General features: G+C 43.9%; 1 protein-coding gene across 1 annotated transcript in view; it reads right to left on the reverse strand.

The window, feature by feature from the left end:
* Nucleotides 1–7,103: 7,103 nt before the first annotated feature.
* SIM2 (SIM bHLH transcription factor 2) overlaps nt 7,104–18,215 on the reverse strand; it is a 163,770-nt gene continuing 152,658 nt past the window's right edge. The window contains exons 9-11 of the mRNA XM_075332918.1: nt 17,763–17,931; nt 16,470–16,869; nt 7,104–8,735 (exon numbers count right to left, since the gene is read on the reverse strand). Coding sequence (XP_075189033.1) covers nt 8,026–8,735; nt 16,470–16,869; nt 17,763–17,931 — 1,279 coding nt within the window. The 3' untranslated portion in view covers nt 7,104–8,025. The remainder of the gene's footprint in view (nt 8,736–16,469; nt 16,870–17,762; nt 17,932–18,215) is intronic.

Raw genomic sequence — 18,215 nt, forward strand, 5'->3', positions numbered from 1 at the left:
ACATCTTGCTCCATAACCATCTCCGCCAGGTGCCCTGTAACTGCCGCGGTGGTGTCTACACCTTCACCACGTCCCATGGGTGGCATCACGAACTTAAACACGGCTTCAGCCGTACACCAACCTACCACCCCCCTAAGTAGCGCCAGCACCCTTTCAGAGCGAAATGACCCCCCAGGCCGGAGACGCTCGAGCCACCCACCAACGAGCCCGGATCCGAGCGTGGGGCGGTACACTCATTTGCATATAGACTTGTAGATTTCTCTGATTTTCTCTTATGCTATGTGCCCACGTTGCGTCGAGGTAGTTGCAGTTCTAAACGCATCCTTTGGCAGAAATGGTATTTGCCACAGTTGCTTTTGACCACATAAACGCTATAAATACGCTTGCGTTTTTGCCGCGTTTTGGCCGCGTTTTTACCGCGATTTACATGCTTTTTCATTGCTTAAAGTCAGATGCGTTTTGATGACAAATACACTGCTAAATAAAGTTTTAACATTCAAACACTATGAAAAAATGGGAAAAAAATGATAACAAATATCAAGATTATAATCATAAACAAAATAGCTGATTATATTAAAATGATAAATGTTTGTTAATATTTATGTATAAAATAACGTTAAATTGATGTTATTCTTAATTTGAATTGTCGGACTTGTGTGTGTGTAAAGGGACATATCATGCCTTTAATATAATGTCAAAAACGCATGCAATTAAATTGTCAAAAACGCTTGTTTTCTGCATCAAAAAAGCATGTAAAACGCTGGGATTTTGATGCAGAATGCGTTTTGCATCTTCTCATTGACTCAAAACGCAGCTCAAATGGCAAAAACAATTGACATGCTGCTTCTTTAAACGCTGAGTTTTTGCCCAAAAATATGCAAATTAAAAGCAGCGTTTTGAACAGCAAAGTGCGCACAAGAAATCCCTATTTATTCATAGACTTTGCTTGGAAATCAAAACGCATGCATTATGGCATGAAAACGCTGCGGAAACGCATGTAAAAACGCAACGTGGGCACATAGCCTGCGGACTCATTCAGACTGAAAAAAAATGACCGATCTTCAGCACTGTTTTGGATCAGATGTTTCCTATCGTTTTTTAGGCAAATTTGGCCAATGTTACTCCTCTGAGCAAACCTTAAAATCCCAAATAAGTCAAATTGATATAAAATGTTAAATTGCATCCAGCTCTGCGACATCTATATGTGCAGTTGGGTTGTGTTAGCCATTGTACCTTCCACGTGAAAGTGATCTGTTAATACATGACTTGTTAATTAGCTAAATACCTAAGTAGTTTCCATCCAGGTCCGGCTCATTTACATGAATAAAGGTCACATTCCTGCGTAAAGAAAAATGAAAGACGGTACAAATTGTAATTTAGTCAGAATTGACTTCTGTGGGTGGGCGTCTCGTCTGCCAAATAGGACTCTGTTTCTTTAAATGTTGCGCTCCAATAGACCAATATATAAGAGCAGCGATATTGGATTTCCTTCTATTGGCGTTTTTTTTTTAACTTAAATGCATATATTTTTGGCAAAAAAATATTTGCTATTGGGTTTCATTAAACAATTTGCATAGTTTACATTCTACAGCCTCTATGCATCACTGTACATAGCAGATTGAGCGACCAGTTAATCCATCAATGAGTCTGAGTCACAGGATAGTGAGGGACAGGGGGCTTCTATGCTGTTCTTCATGCCTAGGCAATCTCTAACCTCAGGGTTACCCCTAATGGTGGAGATGCCTGACTCTCGTGTCTGGCTATTCTACTGACCAGATCTAATCAGTTACCTCCCCTCCTCCCCGGCAGGGAAGGAAGGGGCAGGAGTATGATGGTAAAACAGAATAAGACAGAGAGGAGAAAATCAAAACTCAGGTATACTGCAAACTCAGTTGCAAACAGTAATAAACTAAGAAGAAAAACAAGACCAGGAAGGTAGCAACAAAAAGACAACAATTGTTAACATCACAACTACTTACAGCAATAATGCACAACAACCACATGTAAGTCTGGATCACAATACCTCACCAGACCAGTATAGAGAAGCTATAGCTGGCATTAATGGAATAGTCCAGCCAGCATATATAGGAAGGGAGCAAATATGACTCGCTCTCCCATAGCATGTGATCAAAGGAGACTAAAGGCCGCGTTACACGCTGCGACATTGCTAAAGCGATGTCGTTGGGCTCATGGAATTTGTGACGCACATCCGGCCGCTTTAGCGATGTTGTTGCGTGTGACAACTACGTGCGATCGAAAATTGTTGCAAACACGTGTAAAATCGCTAATCGTTGACATACCCCCTATTCCCAATGATCGTTGCTGCTGCAGGTACGATGTTGTTTGTCGTTCCTGCGGCAGCACACATTGCTATGTGTGACACCGCAGGAACGAGGAACCTCACCTTACCTGCGGCCGCTGGCAATGCGGAAGGAAGGAGGTGGGCGGGATGTTCGTCCCGCTCATCTCCGCCCCTCTGCTTCTATTGGGCGCCTGCTTAGTGACGTCGCTGTGACACCGAACGAACCGCCCCCTTAGAAAGGAGACGGTTCACCGGTCACAGCAACGTCGCTAGGCAGGTAAGTAGTGTGACGGGTCCGCGCGATTTTGTGCGGGCAGCGATTTGCCCATAATGCACAAACGATGGGGGCGGGAAAGCGAGATCGCAGCGTGTAAAGCGGCCTTAACAAGCAGCTCTGCAGAGATTAGCTCTTGCTAGCCTGCCTATGAACAAGAAGTCAGTGGTTCGATGTCCGAATCTCACTGCAATGATCACAGACAACAGAGAAGTGACAGAATCTGTACTTTCCACAGATCTTGACGCCACCATGATATTTGGCAATGCCTGCAATAATCTCCTTATGACAGTCTATAACTCTTATTCCTCTTTTCTTGAACTCTCAACTTGGAGGTGGTCTTCAATCAGGTTAGAGCAGGTGAGCAGAAGAGAGGGATTCATTGTTAACTTCTTCTGGAGTCCACTTGATTCTGTGAAATATAGCGGCTGTACAAGGTAAACAGTCCTAAACAGTCCCAGACAATGTCCATATGCTTTAATATAATAGGTAAAGCAAATATGACACTCAACATCCTAGGAAAGCTGTAATGGTAGTTTCTTAGTTTTTCCTAATACACCAAATTACTGAATATGATATGTAATAATCTGACCATTAACCAGTACTTCCATTAGGCAATAATATTCTTTTAATTTGCCACCCTATAATTCATAAAGTCTGATACACTAGCTCAAGCATTCTATGACAGATCAGAATTTTGAGATTATAAGCCAAAAAACTAAACATATCATAAATGGTCAAGTATTGTGGGCATGTGTAACTACTGTGTAACTGTGTACTGTGTAACTACTGTGCAGGGAGTATCCTATTTTGTGATAATGTGATTACCTCTGCAACCAACCCCCGAAGTACTGTACACAGCAAAGTTGAAAAGCTATTTAGTGTTAAAGGGAATCTGTCAGGTTAATTTGTAGTACAAAGCTAATGGTATCCTGGAATAGGGCTTGGCCAGCCCTTTCAGGATCAGTAACTTTTATTGCTGTAGCTTTTCCTGTTATCTTGTTGTAAGCCCCGGAGAATTCAGTGTGCCAGCTAGTCGCTCTTGAAACAGACAGGAGATAAACTGTGGAAAAAGAAGCGCAATAGGGTCTTACCCTGGTAGCAAGGGGGGGATGAAGAGGGGTGGTATAACTCACCTATAGGGGTTGTGAAAGTCACAACTCCTATAACAGCATGTAAGTTACTCCAAGCCACGGCAGCGGTCCCCAAAATGGCAGATAACAGAGAGTAGTAGAATAGGGTGTCCAAGCCGCACCAATGACTAGCCGATCATGAAGATTGTAGATTAATGTTGCTTTTATTCAATGCACAGGTCAACGCGTTTCGGGAGACACAGCTCCCTTCCTCAGGACAGACGATCACGGGCGTCTCGCTCCACGTCTGTCACCATGTCTCCACGTCTGGTGACAGACGTGGAGCGAGATGCCCGTGATCGTCTGTCCTGAGGAAGGGAGCTGTGTCTCCCGAAACGCGTTGACCTGTGCATTGAATAAAAGCAACATTAATCTACAATCTTCATGATCGGCTAGTCATTGGCGCGGCTTGGACACCCTATTCTACTACTCTCTGTTAGCTAGTCGCTCTTGGCAGCAATAATAAATGATGGCAAAGATTTTTACCATCACTGATACCAGCATGGGAGAGGTAGGCATCAGGAGCTGTGCACAATCAGTTTGGATTTACATATGCTTGACTAGTCATTGCACAACACTTAATTCTCACGGGCTTACCGCAAGAGTGTCACTGGTGTGTGACGAGTTACAGACAGTCCTGTGGTGTCCGACTATAGAAGGTCACAACATTTGGCTGCACAAACTGCTCCCTGAGCTTCTATCATTACTGCTTGGTTTTCAACCTTTTCCCTTTAGGACCCTGTGGCATTGTTCAGCCTGTTTGCTGCTGTTCATCAGTACTTTTCTTGTCTATATATACCTTCACTTCCTACTACTCGGTGCTGGTGCTATTGGATATATCTTTATCAGGTCTTCAGTGCAAGCAGGCGGCTTGCATACATCTGGAGAATCTTGGTGGTTGTGGCAGCATCTCTACCAGAGACAACTAGAGATAAGTTGTTTGCGGTCTTCCCTAGTTTGTTTTCCCTGTGTCCTATAGTGCCCAGTGGAGTTGACAAAGATCTTATCCCATCCAGATCAGGGTCACCCTAGGGTCAAGTATCCGACTCGGCACATAGCTGAGGAACGTATCTAGGGCAGCGAGGGTGTAAAGTGCCAGGGAGAGGCAGTCGTGGGCGAGGGTCATGGCGGTCCTCAATCCACTCTGGCACAGTACAGACACGGGGGCATAGTGGTTTGGGTGGTAGGTGGTGTGGAGGTGGTACCTGCTAACTGCTGCGCTTCTGTATCTTCAGCTCCCAGCTCCCGTTCACTTCTAGCGGCCTCATGCCGCATGCGCTCAGTAAGGAGACAACCATCAGGTAAAACTTTCAACACTTTACTACAAAAACGTTTGACAGTTGTTTGTTGTGTTCCACTTTCTTAGCACAGAGACGACATCATCATCATCCTTCTGTAAGTGGCTCAGCTCTACAGGGATGGCTGGGCATAGTGGGGCAACTTATCTTTCTGTTTTGGACCCACTCCCTCAACATGGTGACGGATCGTGCAGATCGTGCAGCCTGGCGCGCTAGACGGATGGACTCTCTTGATGCCCTCCCTCTGCAACTGCGTTCCCTGAAGTAATAGCAGGTGCCAGCCTAAGGTAGCGGCACCCAAGTTCTCCTTTTACATCTCCATGACTTCACTGGACTTACACTCCACTGTAGACGAGCCCTCTTGGAATATCTATGCTTCTCTCTTCTTTCTTTTCTTTTCTGTCTTGTCTATGCCACCTCCACCCTATTCTCTCCACTCCGCTTCTTCTGACCCTCCTTGTCCTCTCTTCTTTCTTCACACTATCTCTGCATTTCCGTATCTGACTGACATAAGAAGCTGCCTTTTCCTATATCTCTTCCTGTGGTGGTGATCCACCCTCTCACTTAACCCCTGCTGTGCTGTCACTCCCTATCCATCATTTTTCTCTAAGGGACCCGGGACCCATGACACCTGGTGGCAGCCAACCATATTACACAGGATAAATATCGTACATTAATAAATTTCAATACAATTCAGTTTACACATACAAATACAATGCAGTTCCATTAGTCACCATAATGAAGGGGGCAGTAGGGCACTAGTCACACTATTATACGGGAACCCAGGGCCCAGCAGTAAGCTTGGTCAGGGGTCACCATCTCCCCCTTCCCTAGACACAGGGTTTCCTTTTGCCGTTCGCTTGGTACTTCCCCGTACCTAGTGTGGATATGGAAGCGGGGAAGCTACAGCAATAAAAGTTGATGATGCTGAAAGAGTAGCCCAAGCCCTATTCCAGGATACCATTATCATTCAGTTGTCAACTATCTCCTCTAACTTCCACATACACCACTTGTGGTCTTTATAAAAGAGCTGATGCCACACTCCTCTGGCATTGACCTATCTTCCAGAAAACAAAGAATTGGTAACTGGAAATCCAACGGTATCTGTTGGGGGAGAGTTGGAAGGCCTCTATAAACATCAGCTAATCACACCAATATTTCATTTACATGTATATGAAGGACTTTAATCAAATCATAAAATCTGAAAAAACAGCTCAAGTTTCTAGAACAAACCTGTAATTTATGATCAAAAGCCAAAAACTAAGCAGAATATTGATGGAAGAGCATTGTGGGCATGCTCTATACTTACAGTGCAGGTAGGGGAAGGAGGGAGAAGAAGCTGCAACTATCACCTATTGTCAGTGGTGTCATTTAGTGTTACCTGCCTCCAGCTTTCTAAAAAATGTGATTACTTTCATTATAATCCTACTTTAAGGATACTGAGGTTACCTCTGCAAGTGACCCCGGCAAAACTGAAACGTGATCTATCGTCTAGCTGACAGCTGTCTCCTCCTATACAGAAATACTGGGCACAGACTCCTATGGGTTTGGTTTATCTTGCAAGTAACAAAATATCAGCTTTTGAAAATTCAACAATTTCTATGGGGGGACCCCGATACACATTAGAGTATCACCCAATCCCATTGATATTTAGGTTAATGTGTATTGCGGCCTTTAATCAATGTTGTTTGGTGAAAAAAAATGAATACTTTTTATCATATTGATGGTGAAGAAAATTATGGGAAAAAAACATCCAAAAATACTCCAAAAATATTAAAATTATTTAAAATTAAAGTATTTAAAATTAAGTAAAATATGTATTTAAAATTAAAATATTTTATTTTCATGGTTTTAGCTATAGTTTTAAAATTTGAGTTAAGTTTTCATGTTATTCAGGAGGACTTTCCAATACTCCAGGATATTTAATACTCCAGCACCTCCCAAATCCCATATATGCTGTATTTAAAAAAATAAATAAAAAATAAATAAAGAAAAAAAAAATACTCCATCATATTAATTTATAAAACATAGAAAAACCAGAACACAGACGTAATTCTTTGACTTTGGTTTATTATTAATATACACAAAGACTATTATTATTTTATTATTAAAAGGTTGCACATTAATAGCTGCATAGTCAGCCCTTCATAGTCCCAATACATCATCGCCCCGGTTTAGGTCATGTCTACCCTGTTCAGATTTCTAAAATGTTCTGTAAGTCGATGGGGTTTAAAGCCACAGAGGAGATCTGTCCCTAGAATAATGTCTTTGGTACTTGTATTTTATTTCCTGCCAAGAAAAATTGTTATTACAAAAGAGAACAGACAAATTCCCTGCTGTCTGGCTTTAAAAAAAAAATAAAAAAAAAATTATTAAAAAATGTTTTGGCCGGTATTACCGTATTTAAGGTTGTACATCCCTACGTTTTCCTATGACATCTATTTTGGAAAGAACTTAAAAAATTCTGACTTAATTTGGATTATTGCCTAATATGCTTTATAGCTTTGGATCTCCCAAATTCATTCATTTTGCAATAATTTAAAAAGGAAAAAAAAACGTCAACTGCCCCAAATTTATCCCAATGTATCTGTCACGTCATGCACTCAAATTCACTCTCTGGTATAGAGGATTAAAGAAACTGGGTTGTTTGAGGAGGGGGGGAAAAAAAGTTTCCTTCATATAATTAAATTTGAAACTGTGCGTCTCGGCCACTGCCCTTTTTTTTTTATTCATGGAGCGGTGGAGAAGAGGAAAATATGATCTGGCACATTACTTCTCAAATGGCGCAGTCTACACCAGAGATTAATCTGTAACAATGCTGCTCTGAAGCCGGTTGTATAATTCTGACCTTTTAGGATCTGTTACATACGACTTTGCCAAGAGAACACGCGGTGGTTTGTCCTTTCACGACCTTGAGCTCCTCTTGGTAAGTACTGGTCACCAGGACTTTCTCATGCTTCTGTGCAAAATAATTCCAGTTTCGATAGTCGAGTCAAAAAAAACCCCAATTGTCCATTGTCACCTTCCGTTGGTTATTATGACCGAAGTCCCAATATAATGGGGAAGTGCAGCTTCGCGTTGGCTTTCGGGAGAGGAAATCGATGAAGGACTTTGGTTTTTGTAGATGTACGAGTTCGCTTCCTCTGAGGAATAGCCATAGTTTTCCGTCCCATGTTCTCGTTCTGTGCATGATGAAGGTCCGTGTTTGGACAACACATGATGGTAATTTAGAGGAACGTAGGGAACCTGGCCACGGGGCTTGAAGTGCTCATGTTCGGGGTTGTGGTGAGGAAATTTTGCAGCCGTTCGATCAGAGTTCTCCAGTTCATGATAACCTGTTGGACGCAAATTGACGTGCCCGTATCTGGGCTCCTTCATACAGATCCTTCGTGTCTGCTCATAGACCATTGGCCTTGGGAGCAGATGGTTTAATTGTCCTACAGTCTTGGCATGAAGACATTCTGACTTTGGCAAAAAAGAACTGTTTAAGGAGTCTGAAAAGTGCTTCTCGTTTACAGTCATCTTCTCATGCTGATACCTATCAAAGTCCATCTTGTTCTCCTCTTTCACTGTGTGATAGGTTGGGGTTCCTCTGTTTTCCAGTTTGCTGCCCTTCATTGTTGAACCATAGTGCTCATCTTTGTACCGAATGTTGGATCTCGATGACGTTGAGGAGCATCCTGTGTACCCATCGGACGTGTTGTCCACTGTCATGTACCTTTTCGATGCTGGTGGAATTTTTGAGAAGAGAAAAAACAAAAAGTTAGTTGAGGAATATGAGCGAAGCATCAGATACAAAAAGTGAATATGGACGTTAAAGCGATTGTCAACCAGTATTAAAGCTTGTGCTTGATTGCTTCTCTCATCCCTAGGTGGTCCACTGTTACCACTATGGTAAACCATGTCTTAGACTACATTCTGTACTTAACCATAGGACGACCAATTAAATTAATGGCCAATCCATGCCGTTCATGGTCCAACAAAGTGTTAGGCAGGTGACCACCTTATATGTACAGCCACTAGCCAAGATATAGCTGTGGTTAATATTGGTACCTTAAATAACTACTGACCAAAAGTTCTTCGGCCAACAACCATTTCTCTCTACTCCCCATAGATATGAACACTTGGGTCAGAATTCATCTCTTACAATGGGGAAAGCGGAGTAGGCTGCTGCATGAAAGATATCTGTGGCAATGGCTCATGTTCCAAATATATAAGACAAAGCATCAGTGTTGAAATTTAACCCTTTTTTTCTTCCAATGTCAACTATGAATCGGGACATTTTTTTTATTTCTTAATTAAATGTGTATATTTGGGGCTAAAAGTGATTTTTGCAACTGGTTATTCATTGAAAGTTTTGCATTTTTTAATGCTGGCTGCAGAAAGAGTTAACGAGAATCCTTCAGTGAGTTCATTCTGATGTAGAAGTAACGAGTTCTGGCACTCGCCAATTGAGCTTGTATATGCCTTTATTGCAACTCACAATTGAACGTTTCAGCCTCCCCAAGGTTTTCAACAGCCTTGGGAGGGCTAATAAATTCAGATGTGAAAATAAAGGTATATATTGTACAAGCTGAGTTGATGAGTGCTGGGACTTTTTACTTCTACTTTGGATCTGTTGCCCAGGTGGGGTGCTGATTAGTTTCCAGCTCATTCTGATAGTCCAGTGATGGCGAACCTATGGCACGCGTGCCAGACTGGGCACGCAGAGCCCTTTCTGCTGGCACGCGCACTGTCGCCACACTGAGCCACTTTGAACTGCCGATGTGATCGCGCCAGCAGTTCAAAGTGGTGTTTAGCAGAGGAGACATTTTTCCTCCCTCTGACACGCCTCCTCTCCTGGGCCGCAGCCTGTTGCCTAGGAGACGGAGGAGCGTCAGTAGGCCGCGCCGGCGTCTTGTGGCTGCGCGGTGGAGCAGGTGCTAGAAGGTGAGTTTTTTTATTTTTAAGCTGTGTGCGGCTGTGCCAAGGTGTGGGGGGACGGGGGACAGCGCCAGCACGGGGCAAACATGGGAGCACAGGGCATACAGAGCACGAGGCATATATGGGAGCACAGGGCAAACATGGGAGCACGGGGCATACAGAGCATGGGGCATACATGGGAGCACGGGGCAAACATGGGAGCACGGGGCAAACATGGGAGCACGGGGCATACATGGGAGCACGGGGCATACAGAGCACAGGGCAAACAGAGCACGGGGCAAACAGAGTACGGGACATACAGAGCACGGGGCATACAGAGCACGGGGCATACAGAGCACGGGGGAAACAGACAGAGCACGGGGGAAACAGATAGAGCACGGGGCAAACAGAGCACGGGGCAAACAGAGCACGGGGCATACAGAGCACGGGGCATACAGAGCACGGGGCAAACAGACAGAGGACGTGGCAAACAGAGCACGGGGCAAACAGACAGAGCACGGGGCATACAGAGCACAGGGCATATAAACAGAGCACGGGGCAAACATGGGAGCACGGGGCATACAGACAGAGCATGGGGCATACAGAGCACAGGGCATACAGAGCACGGGGCATATAAACAGAGCACGGGGCAAACAGAGCACGGGGCAAACAGAGCACGGGGCAAACAAAGCACGGGGCATACAGAGCACGGGGCATACAGAGCACGGGGCAAACAGACAGAGGACGGGGCAAACAGAGCACGGGGCAAACCGAGCACGGGGCATACAGAGCACAGGGCATACAGAGCACGGGGCAAACAGACAGAGCATGGGGCATACAGAGCACGGGGCATATAAACAGAGCACGGGGCAAACAGAGCACGGGGCATACAAACAGAGCACGGGGCAAACAGAGCACGGGGCAAACAGAGCACGGGGCAAACAGAGCACGGGGCCAACATGGAGAGCACGGGGCATACAGAGCACGGAGCAAACAGAGCACGGGGAAAACAAACAGAGCACAGGGCATACAAACAGAGCAAGGGGAAAAAAAGGGGCAAACAAACAGAGCACGGGGCAAACAAACAGAGCATGGGGCAAACAAACAGAGCATGGGGCAAACAAACAGAGCACGGGGCAAACAAACAGAGCACGGGGCAAACAAACAGAGCACGGGGCAAACAAACAGAGCACGGGGCAAACAAACAGAGCACAGGGTAAACAAAGAGAGCACGGGGCAAACAAAGAGAGCATGGGGCAAACATGGCTGCAAGGATGGGGGGAAACATGACTGCAAGGATGGGGGGAAACAAGACTGCAAGGATGGGGGAAACATGACTGCAAGGATGAGGGAAAACATGCCAGGATGGGGTACATTTAGCAGGAAGGGGAACATGCCAGGAAGGGGTACATTTACCAGTATGGGGGATACATTTACCAGAATGGGGGGAAACATGCCAGGATAGGGGGAACATGAACATGCCAGGATGAGGAAAAATGCCAGGATGGTGAACATTTAGCAGGAAGGGTGACATTTATCAGGATGGGGTACATTTACCAGGAAAGGGGACATTTACCAGGATAAGGGAACATACCTGGATGAGGTACATTTACCAGGATGGGGTAATTTAACAGCATGGGGGAACATGCCAGGATGGGATACATTTACAATGATGGGGTACATTTACCAGGAATAGGGTACATTTACCAGGATGGGGTACATTTACCAGGATGGGGCCATGATGGGGACAAATATACCAAAATGTAGGAAATATATATCAGGATGGGGGACATGTTTACCAGGAAGTGGCCCAGGAAGGGGGGACAGAACTACACAATGAAAGGGGAGGGGAGCCACTCGTACGTCTTTTTGGGATTTCAAGATGTTCAGACTTTGAAATGTAGATGTGGTTACAGGGTGAAATCTGATTGTATTCCAGGCTAAAATCTCTGTCTAATATGCTGCAATTTTTTTTCCAGAAAGATCAATCCAACTGCTGTGTCTGGAAAGGGCAGGGGCTCAGCTGCAATGTGGTGTGGTAAGCACGCATGAGCGTGATGCCCCCTGCTGAGGAGAAGAAAAGACGGCAAAGGTAAGGTTACAATCAATTATTTACATAATAGGATTGGTTGGCACTTCGGGAAAAAAAATGGATTTAGGGTTACAGTTTGGGCACTCGGCCTGTAAAAGGTTCGCCATGACTGTGATAGTCTGACAGAGAGTTTGGGACTCATCGGTTTTTTCTTAGCTCCTCTCGGTTTTTATATGGCAACAGACCACATCAAAGTTGAATATGCAGAAGTGGACAACCCTTTTAGGTCCACGGTCACAGTAACAAAATGATTTGCCAATGACTTGACATCCATAACAAAATATGTTCCGTATTGAAATTGACTTCCAAATTTGTCCCACAAAAAAGCAATGAGGTCAAGGTCATTGTAATGTTTTTTTGCCAAGTCCCTGACTCTAAATCGAGAACATTCCTCCTTGTGCTGCTGTTTAGGGAGGATTGTATCCTCTAATGAAAAATGGTGAAGATGTGTAACCTTGTGTAGTCTGATCCTACAGTTTTGTTTCCTATCAAATGTATGTTAGAAAGATATTGAGGCCTATCTGACTACACAGTGCCTTGTTGTAGTCTGTTACCATTGAAACACATAGGTTTGCATTGCAGCTGTATACACAAAATGTTGGAAAGTGTGAATGAGACTAAATCAATTAATAAAGGGTGCGGTGCAAGCTAATAAAACACATTAGTGTGAAACTCGTGAGTCCTTTCTGGGATATAAGCTCTACATGTTTACACCCAAGGAATCTGTCAAGGAAATGAACATTTAACATAAATATTAATCAGAACAATCTTTGTTTGCTAAATCCATTTAATCTGCTTCTCGGAGTTTACTGATCCATCAAGCTGCAGAAACCACAACAATCGTCGGCGGCGGTGGCTTTGTGGGACATAATGCCTGCCCACATTTACATTTCACACATCAGTAATTACATGGGGAAATGTTTGGGTAAGTAATAATAACAATTCAGGAGTTTGATGGATATTGAGTATTTTTTTTTTCATCTAAGGAAAAAAGGCTGCTTTTATCTCCGGGATTGTTTGATGGACACTCAAGTAGCTGTAGTCAAATATTAACCTTCATGGGTCAATGTTTTCGTCACATCTGACTCTATGATGAAGAACACTGATACAACGGAAACTGCAACTCAGGAGGAGCCGACACTGACCGCCTTCTCTGATTATCCTTAACCCTGGCACTTGTTTTGAGTAAAAGTATGTGCTTATTGGTCCACCATCAGCTAGATAAGGGAAGTCTTCATTCCTGCGTCCGGCATCTTCGGCCTGGCATCTTGGGTGTCTCTTGTGCTTAGAAGATCCATGTGACGTTATGTGTGATACTTTATATTCAGTTGACACAGTTAAGAACTGGGTTGCCAAACTTAAAACGGGCCACTTCAGCACCAATGATGATTAACATCCTGGGTGACCGAGAGTGATTGTTGTTTTGGCGATCGTCGATGCTGTGCACAACCTCATACAGGAGAATCGACAAATTTAAGCTAGAGCAATATCAGACATCATGGGGATTTCCCGTGAACGTGTTTCTGTCATTATCCATTAACATTTGGACTTAAGGAAGTGATCTGCAAAGTGGGTCCCCAAATGTTTGACAACAGATCAGAGAAGCATGCTATTGAAAACTTCCCGGTCCATTTGTCAGCATTTCCGGACTGATAAGAACTTCCTGGATCGACTGGTCATTATGGATGAGACCTGGATTTATTCGTATGACCCTGAAAACAGTGAAGGCACAGTGGTTTTCCTTGTCCAAAGAAGTTCAGGGTGCAAAAATCAGCCACTAAGGTGATGCCATCTGTGTTCTGGGATAAGGAGGGCGCGCTGCTAGTGGACTACCTTCAAAAGGGCCTGAGGAAGGCGTTCCGCCGAAACGCATAGTAGTATACATCTGCCATGCATCAGTGTGAACAAGCCGGTGTCTTTACTTGAGAAATGGATATATATTTTTAATCGAGTTGATATAAATAAAGAAGCATTTTTATTTATCCCTTTGGAGTCCAGCTGGATTTTTCCACTGCTTTCTTCCAACAAAACAATGATCCAAAACATAAAGTAAAATCTACAATGGAATGGTTCACAAATAAACGTATCCAGGTGTTAGAATGGCCAAGTCAAAGTCCAGACCTGAATCCAATCGAGAATATGTGGAAAGAGCAGAAAACTGCTGTTCACAAACGCCTCCATCCAACCTCACTCAGCTCCAGCTGTTTGCAAACTAAGAATGGGCAAGAATTTCAGTCTCTTGATGTGCAAAACTGATAGACACATACCCCAAGAGACTGCAGCTGTAATCGCAGCAAAAGGGGGCGCTACAAAGTATTAACTTAAAGGGGATGAATAATATTGCACGCCCCAATTTTCAGTTATTTATTTCTCAAAAAAAGTTTAAAATAAGATTCTTTGCCATAACATTAAAATTTTTATCTTTATGTTTAAAGCCTGAAATGTGGGAAAAGGTTGAAAAATTCAAAGGGGCCGAATACTTTCACAAGGCACTGTAATTAGAATAATGTAGGACACTTTCATTTTTTTCATAGGCATTTGAAGCTCAGCTCAATTCTTGCTCATGTCATAATAGCACGCCATGTTTTCTGTGAACTGCTGTAATATTATGGCATGGTACCATCACCGGGTGGTTTCTACAGCCAATGCCGGACTCTAAGGCGGTCTTTGCACGTTGCGACATCGCAAGCCGATGCTGCGATGTCGCACGCGATAGTCCCCGCCCCCGTCACAGGTACGATATCGTGTGATAGCTGGCGTAGCGAAAATTATCGCTACGCCAGCTTCAAATGCACTCACCTGCCCTGCGACCGTCGCTCTGGCCGGCAACCCGCCTCCTTCCTAAGGGGGCGGGTTGTGCGGCGTCATAGCGACGTCACACGGCAGGCGGCCAATAGCGGCGGAGGGGCGGAGATGAGCAGGATGTAAACATCCCGCCCACCTCCGTCCTTCCGCATAGCCGCCGGCGGCAGGTAAGGAGATGTTCCTCGCTCCTGCGGCTTCATACACAGCGATGTGTGCTGCCACAGGAACGAGGAACAACATCGTACCTGTCGTGGCACCGGCATTATGGAAATGTCGGTGAATGCAACGATGATACGATAACGACGTTTTTGCGCTCGTTCATCGTATCATCTAGCATTTACACAGTACGATGTCGAAAGTGACGCCAGATGTGCGTCACTTTCGATTTGACCCCACCGACATCGCACGTGCGATGTCGCAACGTGCAAAGCCGCCCTAAAAGTCAAGATTATAGAAAACGCCAATCCTGGTTGTTTAAACTCTGAGGTGCTATGGTCAATGCTGACAGTAGCATCTAAGAGGTAAAACTGAGGAATGAATTTGGCTTAATTTGTCATCCAATCCTGGTGTTCCTGAAATCGTATGGCAGGGTACTGATGAGTTTCTAAAACAGCCAGAGGTCTAACAATGGCCCTCAGGTCTGTCATGTATTAAGATCTGAAAACCTCTTGAGAAAATTGCGTGAAGATGCATGACTATCTTCTGCAACCCTTTATGTTTTGGGGTAAAGGCCAGCTACGATCAAGTTTTGTTCTTCTCTCAGGCACACTTTTGTTTTCTGTCGATACTTGTCATAGTTGGTGTCATGATGTATGTAGTTTTCTCCATCCCATATTTTTGTATAAGATGCCATGTGATGTATTTTAGCTTCTCACTGTATTTGCTATAATACTATGTCAGGATGTGATGTAACTTTCCTTTGGTTGTACTTACTGAACACTTTGAAATGTCTTGGGATGTAAGTGACCATACCTTCCCCCCAGCCTGTATCATATTGCAATCAGGCTTCAGCAGTAGCTATTGTCATTGATTTGGTGGGGGTTGCATATATATATTGTTCTTCTCAGCATGGGACTTCTCCAATCTACAACTTGGTAAACAGAACAGAGCCAGCAGTCTAAAGTCCATTCATGCATCAAATGGCCAGGGGGAGGTGTGCCCACCTAAGGGGCTGATCCTAGGAGAGAAGAACATGTTAGTTCAGTTAGTTGGATCTCGGCTGGAGACGTACTAGGATCTATAGCTGAGGCTGGATCCTGGGGTCTGTGTGTGTGGACTGTTACAGACTGGAGATCCGCGGCCACGTGAGTTATGCTTTGTTGAGTGAAGGGTGAGGACCTGTGCTAAGGCCAGCTCCTTATCGCCCGTACATGGACGATTGGACATTGAGGACTTTTGCATTCTCATTGGCGCCCCCGGACCTATTTCCTTTGTGTGGAATCTAAAGAACCATTTTAATATTGCATGTTTTATGCTCCCTGCCTCATTAAATCTTCTTGGATTGTTCCTTGGCCTGGCGTCCCTTACTGCTCTGTCGCATACCCCGTCACAGTTGGTATCAAAAACCCTCATTAAATTTGGGCACACCGTGTACTCCATTAGTCCATTTTTCAGCACAATCATTTTAGTAAATTTTCCTATATTTAGGCTTACAAGAACTTACCATCGTAGTTCTGAGAAATGTTATGACGCATCTGGTTTGGTTGATCGTGAGCAGTTTTTGGCGGAGAGTTTGGCACGACCGAGTTGGAGTAACGCCAGTGACATTCCCCGCCTGTCTGTAATGTGCCAAAGAAAAATCTTGCGACTTCACAAGGTGAGCCTTGAGACTGACCAAATCTGGAAGGCATGACTTGTTTCTTGGTACTTAACAAGTGAGAGTCCACTGAAAAGTGTCCGTAGTGGTAAGGGAATGGCAGGCTGTAGGTCGGGGTATACAAGAGTTCACTATTTTCTGTATGGCTATTCGGTTCCTGGTTAGTTGTGGAGTTTATTGCTGAGTTTCCTTTCCAACTCCCAAACTGGGCACAGTCCAACTTCTCACCATGGAAAGGACCATATTGCTGTAAGGAAAAAAAAAGATGAAAATATAATAAAGAACTGTCCCTTTTATTATTATAATTATTTTTTATCTAATGGGAGGAAAGGCCGACAGAGCCAATTACTGAGGACCTGCATCAACCAGTGATTGGCTAAGCTCACATTTTTTACCATTTCCAGTGAGCCTTGATGGGACCAGAAAATGAAGACTAGTAGACTTGGGAATGGGTCAGTGAAGCTGAGTTTTGCGGTTTCTAAATTTGTTATGCTATTCATCTCCCTTTTATAACTATTTTTTTCCACCTTACAACACCTTTAATTCCTTATATGTGTTATGCGCACAACAGTTCACAAGTGGTAAAAAATGTAAAATATGGTCTTATTTAAAACTACTACACCTAACCCGTCCGATGTAGATGTCCCAGCTGCGCAGTCCCTAAAAACACCCCTGCGCAAACTGAAAAAACCCTAACTGGATGACTCAAATGACCACTCGAACCAAGCAAGTTCCAAGCAGGGTTCATTTCAGAAATATCACCAGCAGGAAATGGAAGCCCGGGGAAGCTTTAAATAGTTACACCTGCCGCATAGGAAACACTTGTTGGCAGAAAGGCAATGAACACACAAAGTCTCTACACACAGACAAAAGTGTTCAGAACCAGGACAACAAGCGACCGTGACTGACTCAGCAGAGAAGGAAACGGACCACAGCACAGGAGGCTGCCAGATTACATCCGAGGCATGACAATATGTTGCCTAAATAATATACAATATCCATATCTCCAATAGTTAATATACAGTAAGTGTCTAAATCAAGGTCATAATACTTAAGTTATCCACGATTCTACTGGGTCAAACGTAGATTCCCATAGAACATTATTCTGGGACTTCTTAGGTGATGCAAGCCTAGATTTACCTGTGGATAAGGGTTGGATCGCGCCTGCTTTGTCTTGACTTTTGCAGCTTTCAGCTTGGTGGGCTTCCGTGCCTCTTGTGAGGTAGTCATGGAGCTCCGACAGGGAAATGTGGCTTTTGACACAGTCAACTGCTCCAAGGACAACTGCAACTCTTTATATTCTATATCCCTGCACAGAAAGGACAAAAAAAAACACACATTTGCAAAAAAAATCATCACAGAGATACAATTATCATAGTTCTTTTATATACGGTATATATATATATATATATATATATATATATATATATATATATATATGTATAAATGTGCAAAACATCTGAGCAATCGCAGATCCAGAAAAGATGAATTGTGTCTGTCATTTCTGGTGACTTTTCACATTTCTTTTGGGCTGTAAATTACTTGTGTCGTGAATTTTCCCTCTCTACAGACTCTCTCAAATTTCCAGTTGTC

Source organism: Anomaloglossus baeobatrachus, chromosome 2 (genome assembly GCF_048569485.1).
Source record: "Anomaloglossus baeobatrachus isolate aAnoBae1 chromosome 2, aAnoBae1.hap1, whole genome shotgun sequence".
Classification (NCBI taxonomy): Eukaryota; Metazoa; Chordata; class Amphibia; order Anura; family Aromobatidae; genus Anomaloglossus; species Anomaloglossus baeobatrachus.